The following is a 17,447-nucleotide window of genomic DNA, read 5'->3' on the forward strand; positions in this document are numbered from 1 at the left end:
TTTATATGAGAGGGGGCAAACGGGCAACAGGTTCACGGGATGGGGAGAGGTGAGGCAACCGCCCATGGACATCCGCAACAACAGATGTGTCAAGAAATGCGTTGCCGGCCTTTAAGGTGGGAGTATGCTTTTTTCTTGAAGGCTAGGGTAAGGACGACTTAGGGAGTCGTTCTGTTCGGGAAGACCGCTGCCGGTAGTTGATTCCACACGTATTATATTTAAATTCCTTTTAACATCAATTTATGAATTTTATGAACCCTGATCGTGTAGGCATCGCCAGCGACCAACCTAACCGTTTTGTTGGTTCAATAACGTGTTTAGTAGGCCTCATCAAACCAATAATAGCTCGCGTTAATTTTATTAATTATTTACTCAATGACGTTCTTTACATATAGACAAATCACAACGTACAAAACAAAGCCGATATATGGAACATGCCACAAATTTATGATAAATTTAACACAATGCCGTTTAAAATATTCTTTGTATATAAACAGCCATGTAAAACATTTATTTATTCAGTTAAGGTTACGTTTGTTGAATTTAGAACCCGACTCGGACAGTGTGAGTTGACACACGACTAATGAAAAAATGCGCATACATTGTCTTTAAGCACACTTTTGCCGTTCCGCTATCAGACTGCGAATGATATGTCCTTATATGTGTATAAATTGTATATACTACTGAAGTCGTTGTAAAAAGAATGCATAATTCGGGCTAAGAAACGAGAGACATTGTGGCATAAAAGAAAAACTTTTAAAACCATACCTTCATAATATATAATATATAAATAATCTTCAAAATGTTGGTTCAATATCTGCGCGATAATGCAAGTATATTTGCGTGTTACACGAGTATTTCCAAGCAATATACTGCAACGAGTAACATACTCAAGAAGCGGCAACGATGCGGTGGTTCTGGTGCGACCCCTAACGTTATATACCCGTATAGATTACTGAAGATTATTATACGAAAGTATAAATTTTATTTCACATTATTTTGTGGTACAACTCCTATATTTCAATATGCAATAAAACAACGGCTACTTTCGTTATACATGTTAAAAGATTATTCTATGTATCTCTTTATTTAAATATAAGCACATTAAAAGCTTTTGAAAGATGTTGTACCCTATACCATCTAGCGATGATTGGACAAAACTTAATTTAAAAAAAAAACAATATATGTCACAGACGCCAGCCTGGTCGGGGAACATCTCTCAAGTGCTTATAAAACTACATGCACGCTATATAAATAACTAAAAATACAATAGTACGCTAAGTTTAAATGACGTAAACACCATAGACAAAAAATGCAAATAAAGATTAGTGTAAAGCAAGCATAGTGCATAATCAAACCATAGAGTGAGTGAGTGATAGCGTGCATAGACAATAACGAGCACATGAGAGATGTCTGAACGTGTGGTTACTATAATGGGCAGTTGGTTTCGGAAAATGGAAGCAGTTTCAATAAGATTATTTGTAGGGCATAGTTAATTTTAAAACCCATAGGAAAAAGAGCAAGAAACAAAAATGACATACAATAAAAGCATAGACAAACATATTTATGATGATCCGTTTGTTTCTTTATAATTATTTTATTTTTAATCTAAAATGTTTACAGTATCCAAATAGAGTTCCATTTTCAAATAAGCATACATATTTAAAAAAAAAACAATTTTTATATCAACCAATTACATACAATCCAGATTAAAACATTATTAATTTACAATATTATTCAATTTTAATACGATACTCACAAACATTTGAAGCTATGTCTTGTTTTGTCAAGTAGAATATATTATGCAAAAAATAATACGGGTTAAAATTTTAAAAGTCAAATGTCGATTTTTTTTTTGAAACTAAATGAGTAAGCATTACATCTGATTCTGTTTTAAATTTCATTTCATTCATGTTGTTTAAAAATTAAGGTAAATCCGACACCAGTGGAAAGACGGAAGCTTTACTAAGATTTGATAATGTTGCCACTATCTTAGTGATGTCGTTGTGAGGCCCGATCCTTCAAAAACCACCAATCAAAACCTTTTGCGAACTGACTGCCTGCCTACGTCACGAAGACGTTAATAATGAGCCCATACTTCAGACATTAGCGCTTTCAAGGAAACGAAATTAGAAAAGTAGTGTTAGTGTGTACATTACAGTTATGCATTCCTGGTACTTTGATTCTACTGCCAGTATACAGTTATATATTAGTAATTTTGCCCACCAGTAGATTTTGGCAATTTTTAAGAACGTGGTTTTACATAAAAATTATGATATTAGAAAGTACCGGTAGTAATTACCCTCCGGCCTCAAAACCTCTTATAAATAGTACCTACTCGGTACGCAAGACTTCATCGTTCTTACATATATTATATCATACCAACACTACCTCAGATAGTTTGCGTCTGAAAAAATAATTTACGTAGGCTGTTTGATTAGCTTGGATAAGCCAGTGAATTTTGTAGTAAAAGCTACATTCTAATAGCATGTCATCAGGTTGAAATATTATCCGACCACCACTTGTCTTAAAACAACAAAACAAAATACGTGCAGATATAAATTTAATATTTAAAAAAAAAATCATTCAATCCCAGAAGTGATGGAGATTAATATAAAACAATGTTTGTGAGTATGCGCCTTCGCGACACATGAGTTAAACAAATTAAATCATCGTCGAATAAGAGGTGTTTCAATTTGGATTGTACCCATTTCCTTCCAAAACCAACGCCCATTATAATAAACTTGGGTAGATACCGAAACATGGCTGGCAGGTTCGATGTGATGGCTCCGAAACTCGATGCAATCGTGTTAAACTCCACTTGTTTTATCCGGTTTCTATCTGGCTGCTGCATCAAGTAATCAGACCGGAAGAGGCCCAGGCAGAGTGACTGGAACATTCGTGGTCCTATCAATGTTTGTCCAATCATTTCTTATATTTGTTCTCGCGAAATATAACGTTATTTAACATTGTAGTTGCTAAACTCTAACTATAAAAACACATGAGAAAGACAGTATTCGCGAAACATAACTTAATATTGTTGTTGCTAAACTCTTACAATAAAAACGTATGATAAAGACAGTATTCGCGGGATATAACGTGACTTAATATTGTTGTTGCTAAACTCTCACAATAAAAACGTATGATAAAGACAGTATTCGCGGGATATAACGTGACTTAATATTGTTGTTGCTAAACTCTCACAATAAAAACGTATGATAAAGACAGTATTCGCGGGATATAACGTGACTTAATATTGTTGTTGCTAAACTCTCACAATAAAAACGTATGATAAAGACAGTATTCGCGGGATATAACGTGACTTAATATTGTTGTTGCTAAACTCTCACAATAAAAACGTATGATAAAGACAGTATTCGCGGGATATAACGTGACTTAATATTGTTGTTGCTAAACTCTCACAATAAAAACGTATGATAAAGACAGTATTCGCGGGATATAACGTGACTTAATATTGTTGTTGCTAAACTCTCACAATAAAAACGTATGATAAAGACAGTATTCGCGGGATATAACGTGACTTAATATTGTTGTTGCTAAACTCTCACAATAAAAACCGATGATAAAGAGAGTATTCGCGGGATATAACGTGACTTAATATTGTTGTTGCTAAACTCTTACAATAAAAACGTATGATAAAGACAGTATTCGCGGGATATAACGTGACTTAATATTGTTGTTGCTAAACTCTCACAATAAAAACGTATGATAAAGACAGTATTCGCGGGATATAACGTGACTTTATATTGTTGTTGCTAAACTCTCACAATAAAAACCGATGATAAAGAGAGTATTCGCGGGATAAAACGTGACTTAATATTGTTGTTGCTAAACTCTTACAATAAAAACGTATGATAAAGACAGTATTCGCGGGATATAACGTGACTTAATATTGTTGTTGCTAAACTCTCACAATAAAAACCGATGATAAAGAGAGTATTCGCGGGATATAACGTGACTTAATATTGTTGTTGCTAAACTCTCACAATAAAAACGTATGATAATGACAGTATTCGTGTAATATTACGTAACTTGCATAATTTTCATTGAAAAAAAAAAATGCTTGGCCCGGAAATACGTAGCTAATTCAATTTTCTTTTATATATTGGGTATGCAAGAAATTTGTGCACTACCATTTTCTAAAGCGAGAACGAGTAATTATTATAGGTTTATGACACAAATTATTAACGCAACAAGATGATTTTAATGTGGTTAATTCGAATCTGAAGTTTTTTCAGTATCGAAACGTTAATCCGTTCGGTGTGGTTAGGTTAACATTTGATATTTACATAACTAACGAAACTCACATTTTATTCCAAACATAGATTATAATATACAAAAACAATGCGGGAGAATGTATTCTAACTAATTAATTAGAAATGTTGTCTAATACCAAACAAACACGCACCAAACATAATACCACTATGCCAAAATAATTGTTACTTAATAACATACCTACTGATAATCTGAAATCCCGAAAGTAGAGCGTATAACAGCCGCAGGTTTGCTTATTGATATTTTTTTCAATTGTTGCTATAGGTCTCACAAGAACGTTTCCGGCCTTTAAGGTGGCCGTAAGGGCCTTTATATGAAGATCACTCAGCATCTTTTACCGTTTATAGAAAGGGGAGTGGGAGGGTTAATATTAGCATCCAAGTTCTTCGGCGAGACAAAATTTTGGCGGCATTTCGCAACATAAATGAAAAATTACAATATTGGATATATCCTAGATTAGTTTCACTGATAACACAAAAGAATATAAAACATACAGACATGACAACAGAACGTTAAGATAAGTAAACAATAGAATGTTAAGGCGATTACACAATAGTATATAAATCAATACAACGACAGACATACTAGGGGATATAATAATGAATAAAGATACAATGCTTAAGGTAAGACCAGTAAGAATTATGATTTCAACTTATTATTAAAGCAAAGGAATGCGAAAACAGATCAACGTTAGTGTGAGAATCCAATGAAGAACACATTCTGTGAAGAGGAACCTAATATTGATTCTGGGATCGTATCGGTAGGTTGAAAGTTCTGTGCGTGCGTACCATACCTGCAAGGCTGGCAACGTCTCTATTGAACTGGAGTGGTATTGTGGATTGGTGTCTGGTTTTTCTTTACTAACAAGTGAGCAACTTATCCGTTTGCCCCCTCTAATAAAAACGGACCCATGTGAAGTCGCCCTGAAAACACCGTAGCAGAATGTTCCAGAGTTGTTAGGACATGGAGAAAAATTGTTTAAAAGCCTGAGCCGCACAGTGGATATAGGTAAGCAATACATTCAGATCTTGATGATAGTAGTTACCTTGTTTATGACAATAAGCAGGACGTTCAGGTGATGGTAATTGATACGCCCTGCCCATTGCAATGCATTGCCGCTCAGGATTCTTGAAAAACCCAAAAAAGCGGCACAACAATTGCGCCCGTCACTTTTGCGCTCATTTGCCCAGTAATTTCACTAGCCGCGGCGCTGTTCTGACCGAAACACTAATGCTTACACATTATTGCTTCACGGCAGAAAATGGCGCCGTTGTGGTACTCATAATCTAGCCGGTATACTATGCAAAGGAGCCTCCCATTGGTAAAATTTACCTTTAGTAGTAGGTGTATACGCCAGCCACAAAATGATAGGATGTTTGTAATTACAAGATATTTAATAGTGATGCACATGGAACGGAATTTTGAGGCGGTTGTCATTCACAACAAGACACCAAAGTAGAAGTTTCATCGATATTTACAACACAAAAGATATTTGAGATGACACGAGCAAAACTTTCAACACCGTGCAGCATAAGCGACAGCGGTTAGCGACATAAGATGCTCAGTTATTTCAGTAGCGACGTCGCTCGTCGTAAATAGAAACAAAGATTGTTCTTGCGAACAGCAGCTTCACCTAACTAACCTGGTAGATTCGCCACAGTCAATATTTTGGCACAGTAGTATTATGTTTTCCGTATGGCTAGCGTAGCCAACATGCGCGCTGCGATATGCTATATTTCTGGCAAAGTTCACGACATTTGAGGTTTACGAAATTAAACCAATTCAAGGTCCGGCAACAATACTTAGTTATGAGTTTTCTATTAACTAATTCCCACTGTTCCTGCTGTTACACTCCACAACCGGAGAATTGAACATGACATAGTAAGATTTACGGTCGATGCGTCACTCAGACGTTTGGGTCAGTTGGTAAGAGTGCTGGGACAGAATCCAAGAGGCACGGGTCCCGCATGGTCCTTTAATCTTGGCACTGATTACTTTATCATCATCATCAGCCGGAAGACGTCCACTGCTGGACAAAGGCCTCCCCCAAAGATCTCCACGACAATCGGTCCTGCGCTGCCCTCATCCAACGTATTCAATCTTGACCAGATCGTCGTTCCATCTTCTGGGGGGCCTATCAACACTGCGTCTTCCGTCTATATATCTATCCGTCGAGCTATGTGCCCTGCCCAGTGCCACTTCAGTTTAATTATGTATGTGTAACTAAATCGGTAAGTATTATTTACGCATTTTTAAAGTAAAAATGTACTAACAAAATCGTTGTGGTTTGGAAAAAACAAAATTGTCCTTCTTGATTTCGTATAATTTGATATGCCTAAATGTACCGCTTTGCGATGGAACAAATCGGTACGACTGCAAATGACGCGGAAAGAAGGGGGGAGTGCGCTCACCTACATTACCGCACCCCATCTCTGTCTAGGGGCGGAATTGAGTCACTATCACATCCTATTGTTATCACTTATTTTAATCTACTATGAGTAGTGTATACAATGTCTGTTCTTTTAACATAACTATGCATGTTTTCCCCATAAAATTCTCCAACCGATTTGCCGGACCTTTAAATTGGAATTTTTAAAATTATTACTTCAAGCTGATGCTAAAATAATATTCTCCGGGTGATTCTACAATAGCTATAGATCTCTGTTCCTTGCAATAGTGATTACTGGATGGTAAAAAAAATCTGTCTCCGGTAGGTATATCGCAGCGCGCATTTCTCCGTGCGCTACCTTTGTATCTCCCTTGACACGGGCCCGAGGTGGCCGAAGCCAGACGCAATGCTGTTGATTTCCACTTGCTTCCACGAACAATAGGGCGTGTGCTTCGCGCACTGATTCTCCAAGTGAGGACATCGCGACTCCAGCATGATGTCTGAGCGCAGCATACCTAATGATACCGGCTACGGCACATTGTTTGTACCATATTTTAATACCCACCTCGCAAAAACGACTAGCCTAAATAAACGTATACAGAGCATAGCGTAAAAGAGCATACAAGAAAACAAACATCAATGGAAAAACTGTTGTTCCAATAAAATTTACATTACAGATTTTACAGAAAATCAGTTTCTCACATGATAGTGGTTACAAATAGTCTATAATTTAATCATTGACGTACAATTAACAACGAGACTCGCAATCGAGCTTAAAAATTGTCTGAAGCAAAACTCTGCCTATGCGTCTATACGGCAGAGTTTCCGTTCTGTTGTGTTTTGACTGCGCTTTTAATTCAACTCCACGTAATGACAAAGTGTTCAATGTTATATGACCTTTATTTAAGTATGCGATTAGGAGTCTAGTAATTTATAGTGCGTCAATAAATTTAATATAATATTATGGTGGACAGGTTTGAGTTTAACTCGCCTCATAATATTATGTTCAACTATTTTATCTCAACTTATTTAGAATTAGTTTCGCTATTACTAATGAATCTTATCTCTATCATAAAAATTTAAATTGTTCAAAAATAATAATTTCATAATCACCTTATTTAGTCATTGAAAAATCTTTACTTACTTAATTTAAATAGCTTAGTTTGCAGTTTAGTTTAATTATAGTCACAACTGCTATGCTATAAAAATTTGAATAATTAAAAATAAAAGTGCAGGTTCATTGTCTAAGGCTAATACGAATGAATAGCGGAATAATAAATGTGTAACTAATACGAAAGAAGAGCGGCAATGTGTATCTAGCCGTATGTTAGATCGAATGTTTGTATGGACTTTGTTCAAGCTATCTAAAACAATCCTAGCCCATATATATATATTATTATCAGCATGTTTATTTACCCTTCACATAATAATCTGGAAAATATAACGGTTAAAATTATCAATAGATTACTAGTATTTACCTGAGTGATTCCTTCAGAACGTACTTTTACCCAAACGTCATATAATTTTGCCGTAAACTCGTCAACTTGGAGTGCATTCTGTAATGTGCTTTCCAGAAATTCTTCATCGTGTGCGACCTTCAAGCAAACAATCGCTTTTCATTAAACGACAAAGGATACAGAAATGGAGGAGAAGTAGAGCTCGAAACTCGATACGCGTTACATGATCGGATTTGGTTCGGCCGAATCATCGGACGCGGTCTGGTGGCGGATCATATAGTGTATTGCATTACTAACTTGTTGTTATGCTAAGAGTGGACTTGAATTACATTGAACATTAATAAAACATCCTGAGAATGTTTTGAATTATTAACGGAAATGTTTGTTTAGGTTTGAAACCTTCATACACAACAGTCTGTAGATTACTACGTGCCTGGGTGCGGGTTATCAACTGAGCTGCCAGACCATAAGTCTATCACGCTCGCACTCATAGGGCTTATAAAGAAACATAATGATGTGTAGCAGGTAGTCGATATCGATTAGATTAAGTTAGATGATTTATAAGATTTGAATTTAAGAAATAGAAAATGAATGAATGAAATAAGATACTATGATAAATAAAATATGAGCTATTTCTTTATATTTAATTGTATTACAAATAATTCTTTATCCGACTCATCTGTGTCAAAGTGACACTATGACGTCACTCTGGTAACGTTTTCTATTGCTTTAAGCAGAAGAATTCACACAGAAAACCGGCGTGAAGAATTGGGCTAGCGCCGTTAATGTCGATATGTCATACTATGATTGGTCCTCAAAGGTATTTTACCCCAGGAGAGTACCTACCAGCTATACTATAATCGGGGTATCCCTTCTGGAGTATTTTCTCTCGGGCAGCCCGTCGTAATCTGGTGAGGTCACAGATCCTCGCATATTTAATGAGGACTTTTGAAATATTATGGTGCTCTAGAGTACTGTTCTTTTACTTTATTGTGACACAGCATTGCTTCACGGTATGTATGTGTAGGTGTGCGTTAGGGAGGATATAATATGCTGTCACATTCTCGTCAATTTTGAGGTTTGTTAAGAAATTGACTTTTATTGAAATCATATTGCATATAGATTAGTGTGTAAGTATATTAATTTGTTCCTACATAAGTATACAAATGCACGACATGCACGAGACAAAATTTTGTCGAGGCGAAACACGTGTCGAATTGTTTTAAAGACAAATATTGGCGGAATTAACACTAAAGAAAACTTAAATCATTTGTATAATTATGGATTTCCGCAAAGTAACGCATAATTCAATAAATTTTCCTACATAATTATAATTATATTTACAGCCAGTTAAAATGCATTGGCCATTAGCATAACAAGGCCATTATCCTACAAATGACTATTGTAATTATATTTTCTAATTGTGGTCTATTACCTGATAACAATGTTAATTTATAAAAACATTAACATCAACGTAAACAACTAAGCATTAACATAATAAAATAAATTGAGAACATTCTATAATTATTACTTTCTGCTTTTGTTCACAAATATTGTATTGTAATAAAACTGGAGTACTTATGTTGTAAGTCGGTTAAAAATAATAATACCTACCATATATTTTATGATATTATTTTCAACCGACTTCAAAAAATGGAGCTAGTTCTCAATTTGACTCTAATTGTTTTGTATTTCTGTAGATTTCTGTCAGATGTCTCCATCAGATTTTGGGTATTATCAACAACAAATCAAGCATTTGATACAGAAAGGATCATTGGGTAACACTTTACCTGAACTGATGATGAGAACCACAAATGGCCATGAAAAACTGTTTAAGGTAAGTATTTCACATGTGGTGCCAAGATAGCTAAACAACTATAACCAACTAAATTTAAAGGTAATAGCAACAGTATCATCTTAATGATAAGATAAGATGAGAAGGTCGGTATTGGAAGTCCTTAATAGAGCCTTATTTGCCTTATAACCTGGTTAGCAACAGCAAATAATTGTAATAAGAATTGTCATTAGACATGTAAATACTATATCTTCAGATTGTTATGACAGTCAAATTCCGTATATTAGTAATAAAATAAAAATACACCACCAGTAATGCAACACCAGTTGGAGGCAACAACATTAAAAAAAAAGAAGAAGAGAAGAAACTCTTCTTGCGCCCATTCTGCTCAGGTCTGACTGAGGCATACTTTTCGAATATTTGGTAGTTTTTTTTAATAACTGATTTGATATCATATTTTGAAATTTTAATTTGAAGCAAATAAGGCAGAGCATAGAAAACTCATAGATAAGTACACAAAAGAAGCATAAAAATTACACTTTGAGACCTAATTAGGCAGTGTTGGCCTTGTCAGATAATACACACACACACATACTCACACCCTGTTCCCGTCGGGGTAGGCAGAGACAATAGATTGCCATTTGCTTCTATCCTTACAAACCTCACGCGCTTCCTCTACATTCATTACTCTTTTCGTACATGCTCGCCGGTTGCGAGTGCTTCAGACCTCTCCTTTTCTCAAAACTTTTTCTTGTCAGATAAATAGCGTGGAAATGGCACCTACTTCTTCATTTAAGAATGAGTACATCAAGTGTGTGTAAACTAATTTATCAATGTTTTACTAGCCTACTGAGTTACAGTTACTACAGGAGTTAATCTGTGATCTCAAGCATCACAAACCTGCTGAAATCATTGAGGATACAGTATTTACTCTTTGAATGGATGTATCACTTGGTATTTCTTACAGACACTTCTTACTTCACTGTGTGTCTTCTACAGCATTTATCACAAAGAGTGTAAGAAAGAGTAATTGTTTTTTTTTGACCTGATTCCTGCAACTATATTCCATGCCACAACTTAGATACTTGGATTGTGGCAAATGTTTTCAATATGGTTTTCAAGGAACTTTCTTCCATATAGAAACAAACTATAGATCGAACAGTCCATCAAAGGAGTCTATACCTACCTAATAGGCTGGTAACAGTCCTGAGCCTCCTCTGGAGTTACAACAATGTGGAAGTCGGTGATCTTACCAATGAGAGTTAAGATCTATTCCATGAAAAAAATGGCAGTGAGATGTGACAAGTCCCTGATTACAACAAACTGCACCTTTCACCCATTAACATAATAGAGATTTTCTTATATGCTAATAATTACACCGTCAATCAACTATAATTATTAAGTTAAGACTTGAAAACATTATTTACCTTATGCATCAGTTCATTGAGTATAGGTTGTAACTCTATTGCTTTTGCGAATTCCGTTCTAGGAAATGGAGATGGCAGTAAAACAAATGGTGCTATCTGAAAATTAACTGAAGATGTAATAATGTAGAGTTTTAAAAATGCACAACCAAAAAAAGTGCTGACTTTTAATATTGGAAATCTGTAACAAGTTTATATGATATCCTATAAGGAGGAAAAATGGAGAAATAAAAACAATAATTGTTATTGAAAGGCAGATCATCAACATATTTCAGCCATTATATATGTACACCCCAATCCATCTTTTACTAGTTTTAAACCAGTTTATCAACTGAACAAATGAGCATTTGAAAGCTGACTGTCAATATACTGCTATTAATAAAAAAATCAGCAAGCAAGAATTTGAGGGAAATTATGTAAGCATTTAAATTTTAACTTTATAGTATCAACTGACATACAGCCAGCTGACAATAAGATATAGTTCGATATAAATTATCATCATGTCAATTTTAGTTATATTTGTTTTAATTTTTTGTCATTTTCAAGATATCATATAAACATACATGCTTACATACATGCATGCTTACATATAATATATATATCACATTATAGTCTGATTTTTTTTGGTTTGCTGTTTGTTTTTTAATGAGATTATTGGGTTGACTACAATGTAACAATATTCTAAGTAGGATGAAGCAATTGAATATATTTATTTTCATTGTGAGTGTTCCTTCACCAAGCCATATTTCTATTACTATTTCCTGATGTGTCACATGAATTATTGTATTGTTTGTAGTTTGGAAAGAAATAATTGACCAAATTGTTAGCTTACTCTCAGACTATATAATATTGAACTATGGAAAAAAACTTGCAGACACAACTATAGATATGTTTCGACAAAAACCACTCAGAAAGTTGACTGTCCCTTGGTTATGAACTTTAATTTATATTTTTAACCTAAACAGGAAACTAATTCTTTTGGTACTAACATCAGGATAGTAAAGATTCAAGAGAAAAAAGTCTTGTAATTTTAAAGAAGATTAATGTTTCCATTTTGATTTTAATAGAAGAATTATCACAATAGTCATTATGAACAATTTGTTACATTATTTACCTACTTTATTTTTATTTTATTTATTTACCTTTAATCATGAATTCGTCATTTTGTGTATGATAATTAATATGGCTTAAATTGACCTGCAAATTGTAAATTAAGCTGTAGGTATTTATATAGACTGAAATGGTGAAGTTATTTGTGTATGATTAATAATAAAATTTTATATCCTGCTGTATTTACTTTTGCCTAAGCGTAACAGCCTAATGTATATAATCTAATTTATAACTATTTAATCTATATTAATTTTTGTTAAACATAAAACAATCTTACCTGAATAGCATCCTTAGTGAAATGTTTCTTGTCTCTCATACCCACACCATGCATAAGCGCCCAATCTTTAGCTTTTTCGATAACATTCACAAGAACTTTGTTATCCAAAGGTAAAGGTAAACAAGACGTGAGACGCGCTTGGCTCATTTTGTTAGAATGATGTTAATAATATGGATGGCCGGGCGATGATATCTGGTCTACACACATCAAACTGTTTACGTTAGGTATATAACAATAAAAACGGTTCCATGGAGTGAAAATTTGTAATTAGAAAAATATTTAAGAGTACCGTGTAACAAAATATAAAATATTTAATTTTTGAAATAAAAACTAATTTTACTAAATTTTTGAATTTATTTACAAAAAATTATTCTACAAGTGACATTTTTATACATAATACCAAAGAGGATATAAATAATAGACCAAGTATACTAATTAGTAACTAGACAATGGTTTGCCGTGGCCAACATGAGACAGATAATATCCTATATTATATCGATGTTATAATAAGTACATAATAGAGGTACAATTGGTGCATAATATAACACAAGTTTTTTTTTTTTAGATGCTAATTTGACCTAGTTTTATATCGGTATATGTAATATGATAAATAAAAAAAAAAAAAAAGTGTTCTTTCACTATCACTTTGACATCGTAAAACACAACATCGCACCATATTCTGCTTAAAATTGTCACTGATGTTGAATAAATAGTGGATTTTTTACACGATTCACAACAATAATAGCTATTGTTATAGACGCAAATAAAAGTAAACAAAATATGCATGCAGCTCTGTGAAGTTTGTTTAGCACACCGGGTGTGCTGACCTTGAAAAAACCGGCACGCATGGCGAAACAAAAAATCTAATCACTCTATCTCATTTCTTTACATAAGACTCACATAAGTTTTTCTTTTTCTCGTGTGAGTGAGACGGAAGTTATCAATTAGTCTAGTTACTATACTTAGTCTATGATGTAAGTACTACGTTACATGTCATCTTACTTCATCATACAATAAAGAATTATTATATAATTCATTTAAAAATTTGGGTTGTAAACTAATATTCGTCACAATTAGGATTAGTATCATCTATATCATCTTTTCCATTATAATGATGAGTTTATGTGTATAATATCTGCATCTCTAGTAAGATAAAATATGCTTAGAGCAACCAACCTATGTGCAAAACCCGAAGTACGGCTTCGGATTTAAGATACGAATTATATTGTCTTAAGGAGAGGGATTATTCACATACAAATATTTTTAGTCAAAATAGGATATGAAATCACTTATTTTAAGTCAAAACTACCTCCCATTCGAAACAGCATGCCTCAGGCCTACGCTCTGAACGCAGCGGAATCTCAACATTTTATGAATCAAAAAAAAATCTATCCTATCTCTCAAGTTGAACCAAACTACACTCAGTGTAGAAATTGCCATTAAAATCGGTTCAGTAGTTTTCCAGTTCATCGCGGACAAACAACGTCTGTTGAAATTTTTATGTTTAAAGATTATAACGGTCGAGTCAAATAGCTCTGATTAGCTCAACTGTGCTAAAACGTCCATGTAGTAGATTAGAATTCCTTTTTTACTTAATCATGCAAGATGTTGTAGAGACGGTCCAATAATGGATCAAGTCTGTAGCTTCCTTGTTTGGACGAATCTAGGCCACTACACTGTTGCGCAGGACTTTTTCCTGGAAACCATGGTGGAGTGTACTATTGGTGTGACCGTAGCTGCATAGCCCTATTATGTTATATGGGTGATCGATGCGAAAAATTTTCGGAATAATTAAAATTAACGATTATTCAAATTATATTAAGAGTGACACTGAAGATATTTGTGTTACACTCAGAAAAAATGAATTATAGACGCAATTGCAAGCAAGAAATTATTACAACAGAAGATATACATTGGTACAGCAGATTAGATTCATTGAAGCAAGGAAAAATCCCGTGACCCACTACTTATAAATAACACTTAAATTAATGAAAGCCTCAATAAAATAACTAATGTATGATAAAAAATTATTTTATTTATAAAAATCTTAAATAAAAGACAGTTAAATGTACATCCTTAGTCTAAGTACTACATAATGGCAAAATTGTATCTCTCCACTTTAACATTAACGTCCATTACTCACTCTCGTATCTAAATATAAATAAATTGTCATCTAGGCAAGTCGAAACTCTTGGTAACATCACTAAAATCTATTTAAAACCAAATTGCTTTAATAAAATCTCGCCAATGAGCAATAGTAAAGTTGAAGGAACAGTTAAAACACAACATATATAAGTTATTGTAGGAAAACATCACTTGAACAATGAAGTAAGTAGGTATATTTATGTTAAAACGGAATCTATTATATACAAATTTGAAGATATTCTGATCAATGATACATAAGATCGAATATCTCATGTGCCGTTAATTTCACCGGAGCACACATACGTTTGTTACTAGCGCACCGATAATTTATGGCACCGTGGACAACAAGTAGTAATGTAGCAAACAAATAAGTATTTTAATGGGTCTCTGTTAAATCTGTGGAAGCAAAACTGATGTCTGTATCAAAAATACAGACAAGCCGTCTCTACGTACTTAAATAATAAGTGTGGTGTTGTCTTTTATGCACAGAATGACAGCCAGTAACAACAATATACTAGACCATAAATTTACAATATACTACGGATATCGATTTTTACAATACAATTATGGAGACACAGCAATATAGAAAAGGAAAGCAACATTACTGTTATTGTAACCAATGTTTGATTGACAAGTCATAAACAGTCAGCTACGATTGGCAGTAGCTCCTTAGTACTTTGAATATTAAACCTAGTGGTTAGCTAATGCACACATTGACAAAACAAAATGGTCTCGCATTATCAGGAGTCTATGCGTTAGTATATTCAAAGTTTATGGTGCAAACACATCCACCTGCCTTCAGTGCTCTTTTTACTTGGCGCAAACTATGATATATTAGAAGGAAGAAGTTTAAATGTCTACATTCTCCCTACGTCATAATACCTTATGTGGGACGGAACGCGGGATACACTAGTATATTCTAAGTCTATGTACTTGATCGTGGATTGCGAACGTGCCGGAAAAGTCACAGTTTGTCTAAAGACCTAACCCACATACAAGGAACATCGGCGAATAGGAAGGTCACCCTTCTCCTTCCTTCGCTCACACGCTCTTTCTCTTTTGCTCGCTAGTTTCATAGAAGTTTAAATAAATAGATAATAGAAATAATTCCATGCGAGATATACATTGTTGTTTTTCTACCACTAAGTTACAATTATATTTGAACAGTTTTCAATTGCAGAGCAAGAGAAACTTCTTGTGTGCGTGACACAAGAAGTATTTTCTTGGCCCTTTCACATTCACGAATGCTCACCCTTGAACTTCTACAACTGAATTATACTCTACAGTCTACCTTACAAAACACCATTTTTCCGAGCGTTACCGAAACACTAGAAACACACATAATATGGTCTATAGGTCACCTGCGAGGATGTATCTATTTCTAGTACCTATTAATTTAGATTTCTATGGTTAGCTTTCATTCGCCGTCGTTCGTGGCATGTGGACCCAGCCTAACAAAAAATAGTGCGTTCGCTTATTTTGCATTTAAAGGTAACTGGGTACTGCGTTTTACACTTGCTTCGTGTTATTCTGAGATCATTCTATTTACTTCTTAAGTCTGAACACGTCGTTGAGAGGCGAGTATGGCGTCCTCGTTGGTATAGCGTTGTACGCAAAAGATGGCTGTGCGTCGGCTCTCAATATTACGACACCTGTTAACAGAAGAAATTACAATAATTAGTTAAAATCTTTGGTCGCTTTGGTCTTTTTATATAATATAATAGAGGGGTTATTGGCTCATTTAATAAAAAGTGAAAACCAGGCGCCTATTGGATCCACAATAATTGAAGTCAGCAGTTGTGTCGGCCTTTAAGATAGGAGTATCGGTTTGGGAAAACACCAGCCTGTGCGACACAAGAAGTTTCATGAGAAAATGGCACATTAATTTTGCTTCAGCTATGTGGTACGAAATCCAACACTAGCAACACTCAAATGGTGGCGATGTGTGTATGTGCTAGATTTAGTAACGACCTGTATAGGTATATTATAAAATTTTAATGCAACGGTCGACGTCAAAATTCGTTGTAAATTACAATAATTTGTTTACTGAATAAGTATCGTTACGTCGTGTGTGCAGTAATTTAAAAATATTTCTTTGCAGGCTTTTGGTCTTTGCGTCACAGTGTAATATTTTTGTTTAGACATCATGCCTAGACATCACAAATTATTATTCTGACCAAAACTTTGCAAAAGGTGACTTGTGACAGACTGCTACAACTGAACTCATCTGCAGACACCATTTACTTCATCCGCGTTTACATAATAAATCAATTTAAGTGTCACTCTCTCTGTCACACCAAAAGGCGCGCAACTGTCAAGTTAACGTATTGACGGAACAAATAAAAGAATACTCAGCGCTATTGCGCAAGTATACGTCAAACTGTCTATTTTACTTGCGTGCATTACGCAATGATTCAATTAATTCGTTTTCGGTCAGAGAGTAACTAAGCGAGATTAAGATATCTATAGACTAACGTGGTGAAACGAAATTGAAGTTAACCATCGGATAAATTGACAGAGTAAGGTTATAGTACTACTAACTACTACTCTAGTG

General features: G+C 34.4%; 2 protein-coding genes across 6 annotated transcripts in view; both read right to left on the reverse strand.

Moving 5' to 3' along the window:
* The window catches only part of LOC126970992 (glutathione synthetase-like), a 30,038-nt gene extending 16,876 nt beyond the window's left edge, over positions 1-13,162 (reverse strand). Inside the window, exons 1-4 of one of the 4 annotated variants that reach the window (XM_050817158.1) lie at positions 12,749-13,157; positions 11,365-11,460; positions 8,164-8,280; positions 7,044-7,213 (exon numbers count right to left, since the gene is read on the reverse strand). In XM_050817158.1, coding sequence (XP_050673115.1) covers positions 7,044-7,213; positions 8,164-8,280; positions 11,365-11,460; positions 12,749-12,895 — 530 coding nt within the window. In that variant the 5' untranslated portion in view covers positions 12,896-13,157. Of the gene's footprint in view, positions 1-2,756; positions 2,891-7,043; positions 7,214-8,163; positions 8,281-11,364; positions 11,461-12,748 lie in introns of those variants that run through there. The other 3 variants (XM_050817159.1, XM_050817161.1, XM_050817160.1) reach the window with 3 other exon arrangements.
* Positions 13,163-14,763: 1,601 nt separating this feature from the next.
* The window catches only part of LOC126970994 (alpha-N-acetylgalactosaminidase), a 68,744-nt gene continuing 66,060 nt past the window's right edge, over positions 14,764-17,447 (reverse strand). Inside the window, exon 10 of one of the 2 annotated variants that reach the window (XM_050817163.1) lies at positions 14,764-16,544. In XM_050817163.1, coding sequence (XP_050673120.1) covers positions 16,439-16,544 — 106 coding nt within the window. In that variant the 3' untranslated portion in view covers positions 14,764-16,438. Of the gene's footprint in view, positions 16,546-17,447 lie in introns of both variants that reach the window. The other variant, XM_050817164.1, reaches the window with a different exon arrangement.

The sequence above is a fragment of the Leptidea sinapis genome, chromosome 22 (genome assembly GCF_905404315.1).
Source record: "Leptidea sinapis chromosome 22, ilLepSina1.1, whole genome shotgun sequence".
NCBI classification, from domain to species: domain Eukaryota; kingdom Metazoa; phylum Arthropoda; class Insecta; order Lepidoptera; family Pieridae; genus Leptidea; species Leptidea sinapis.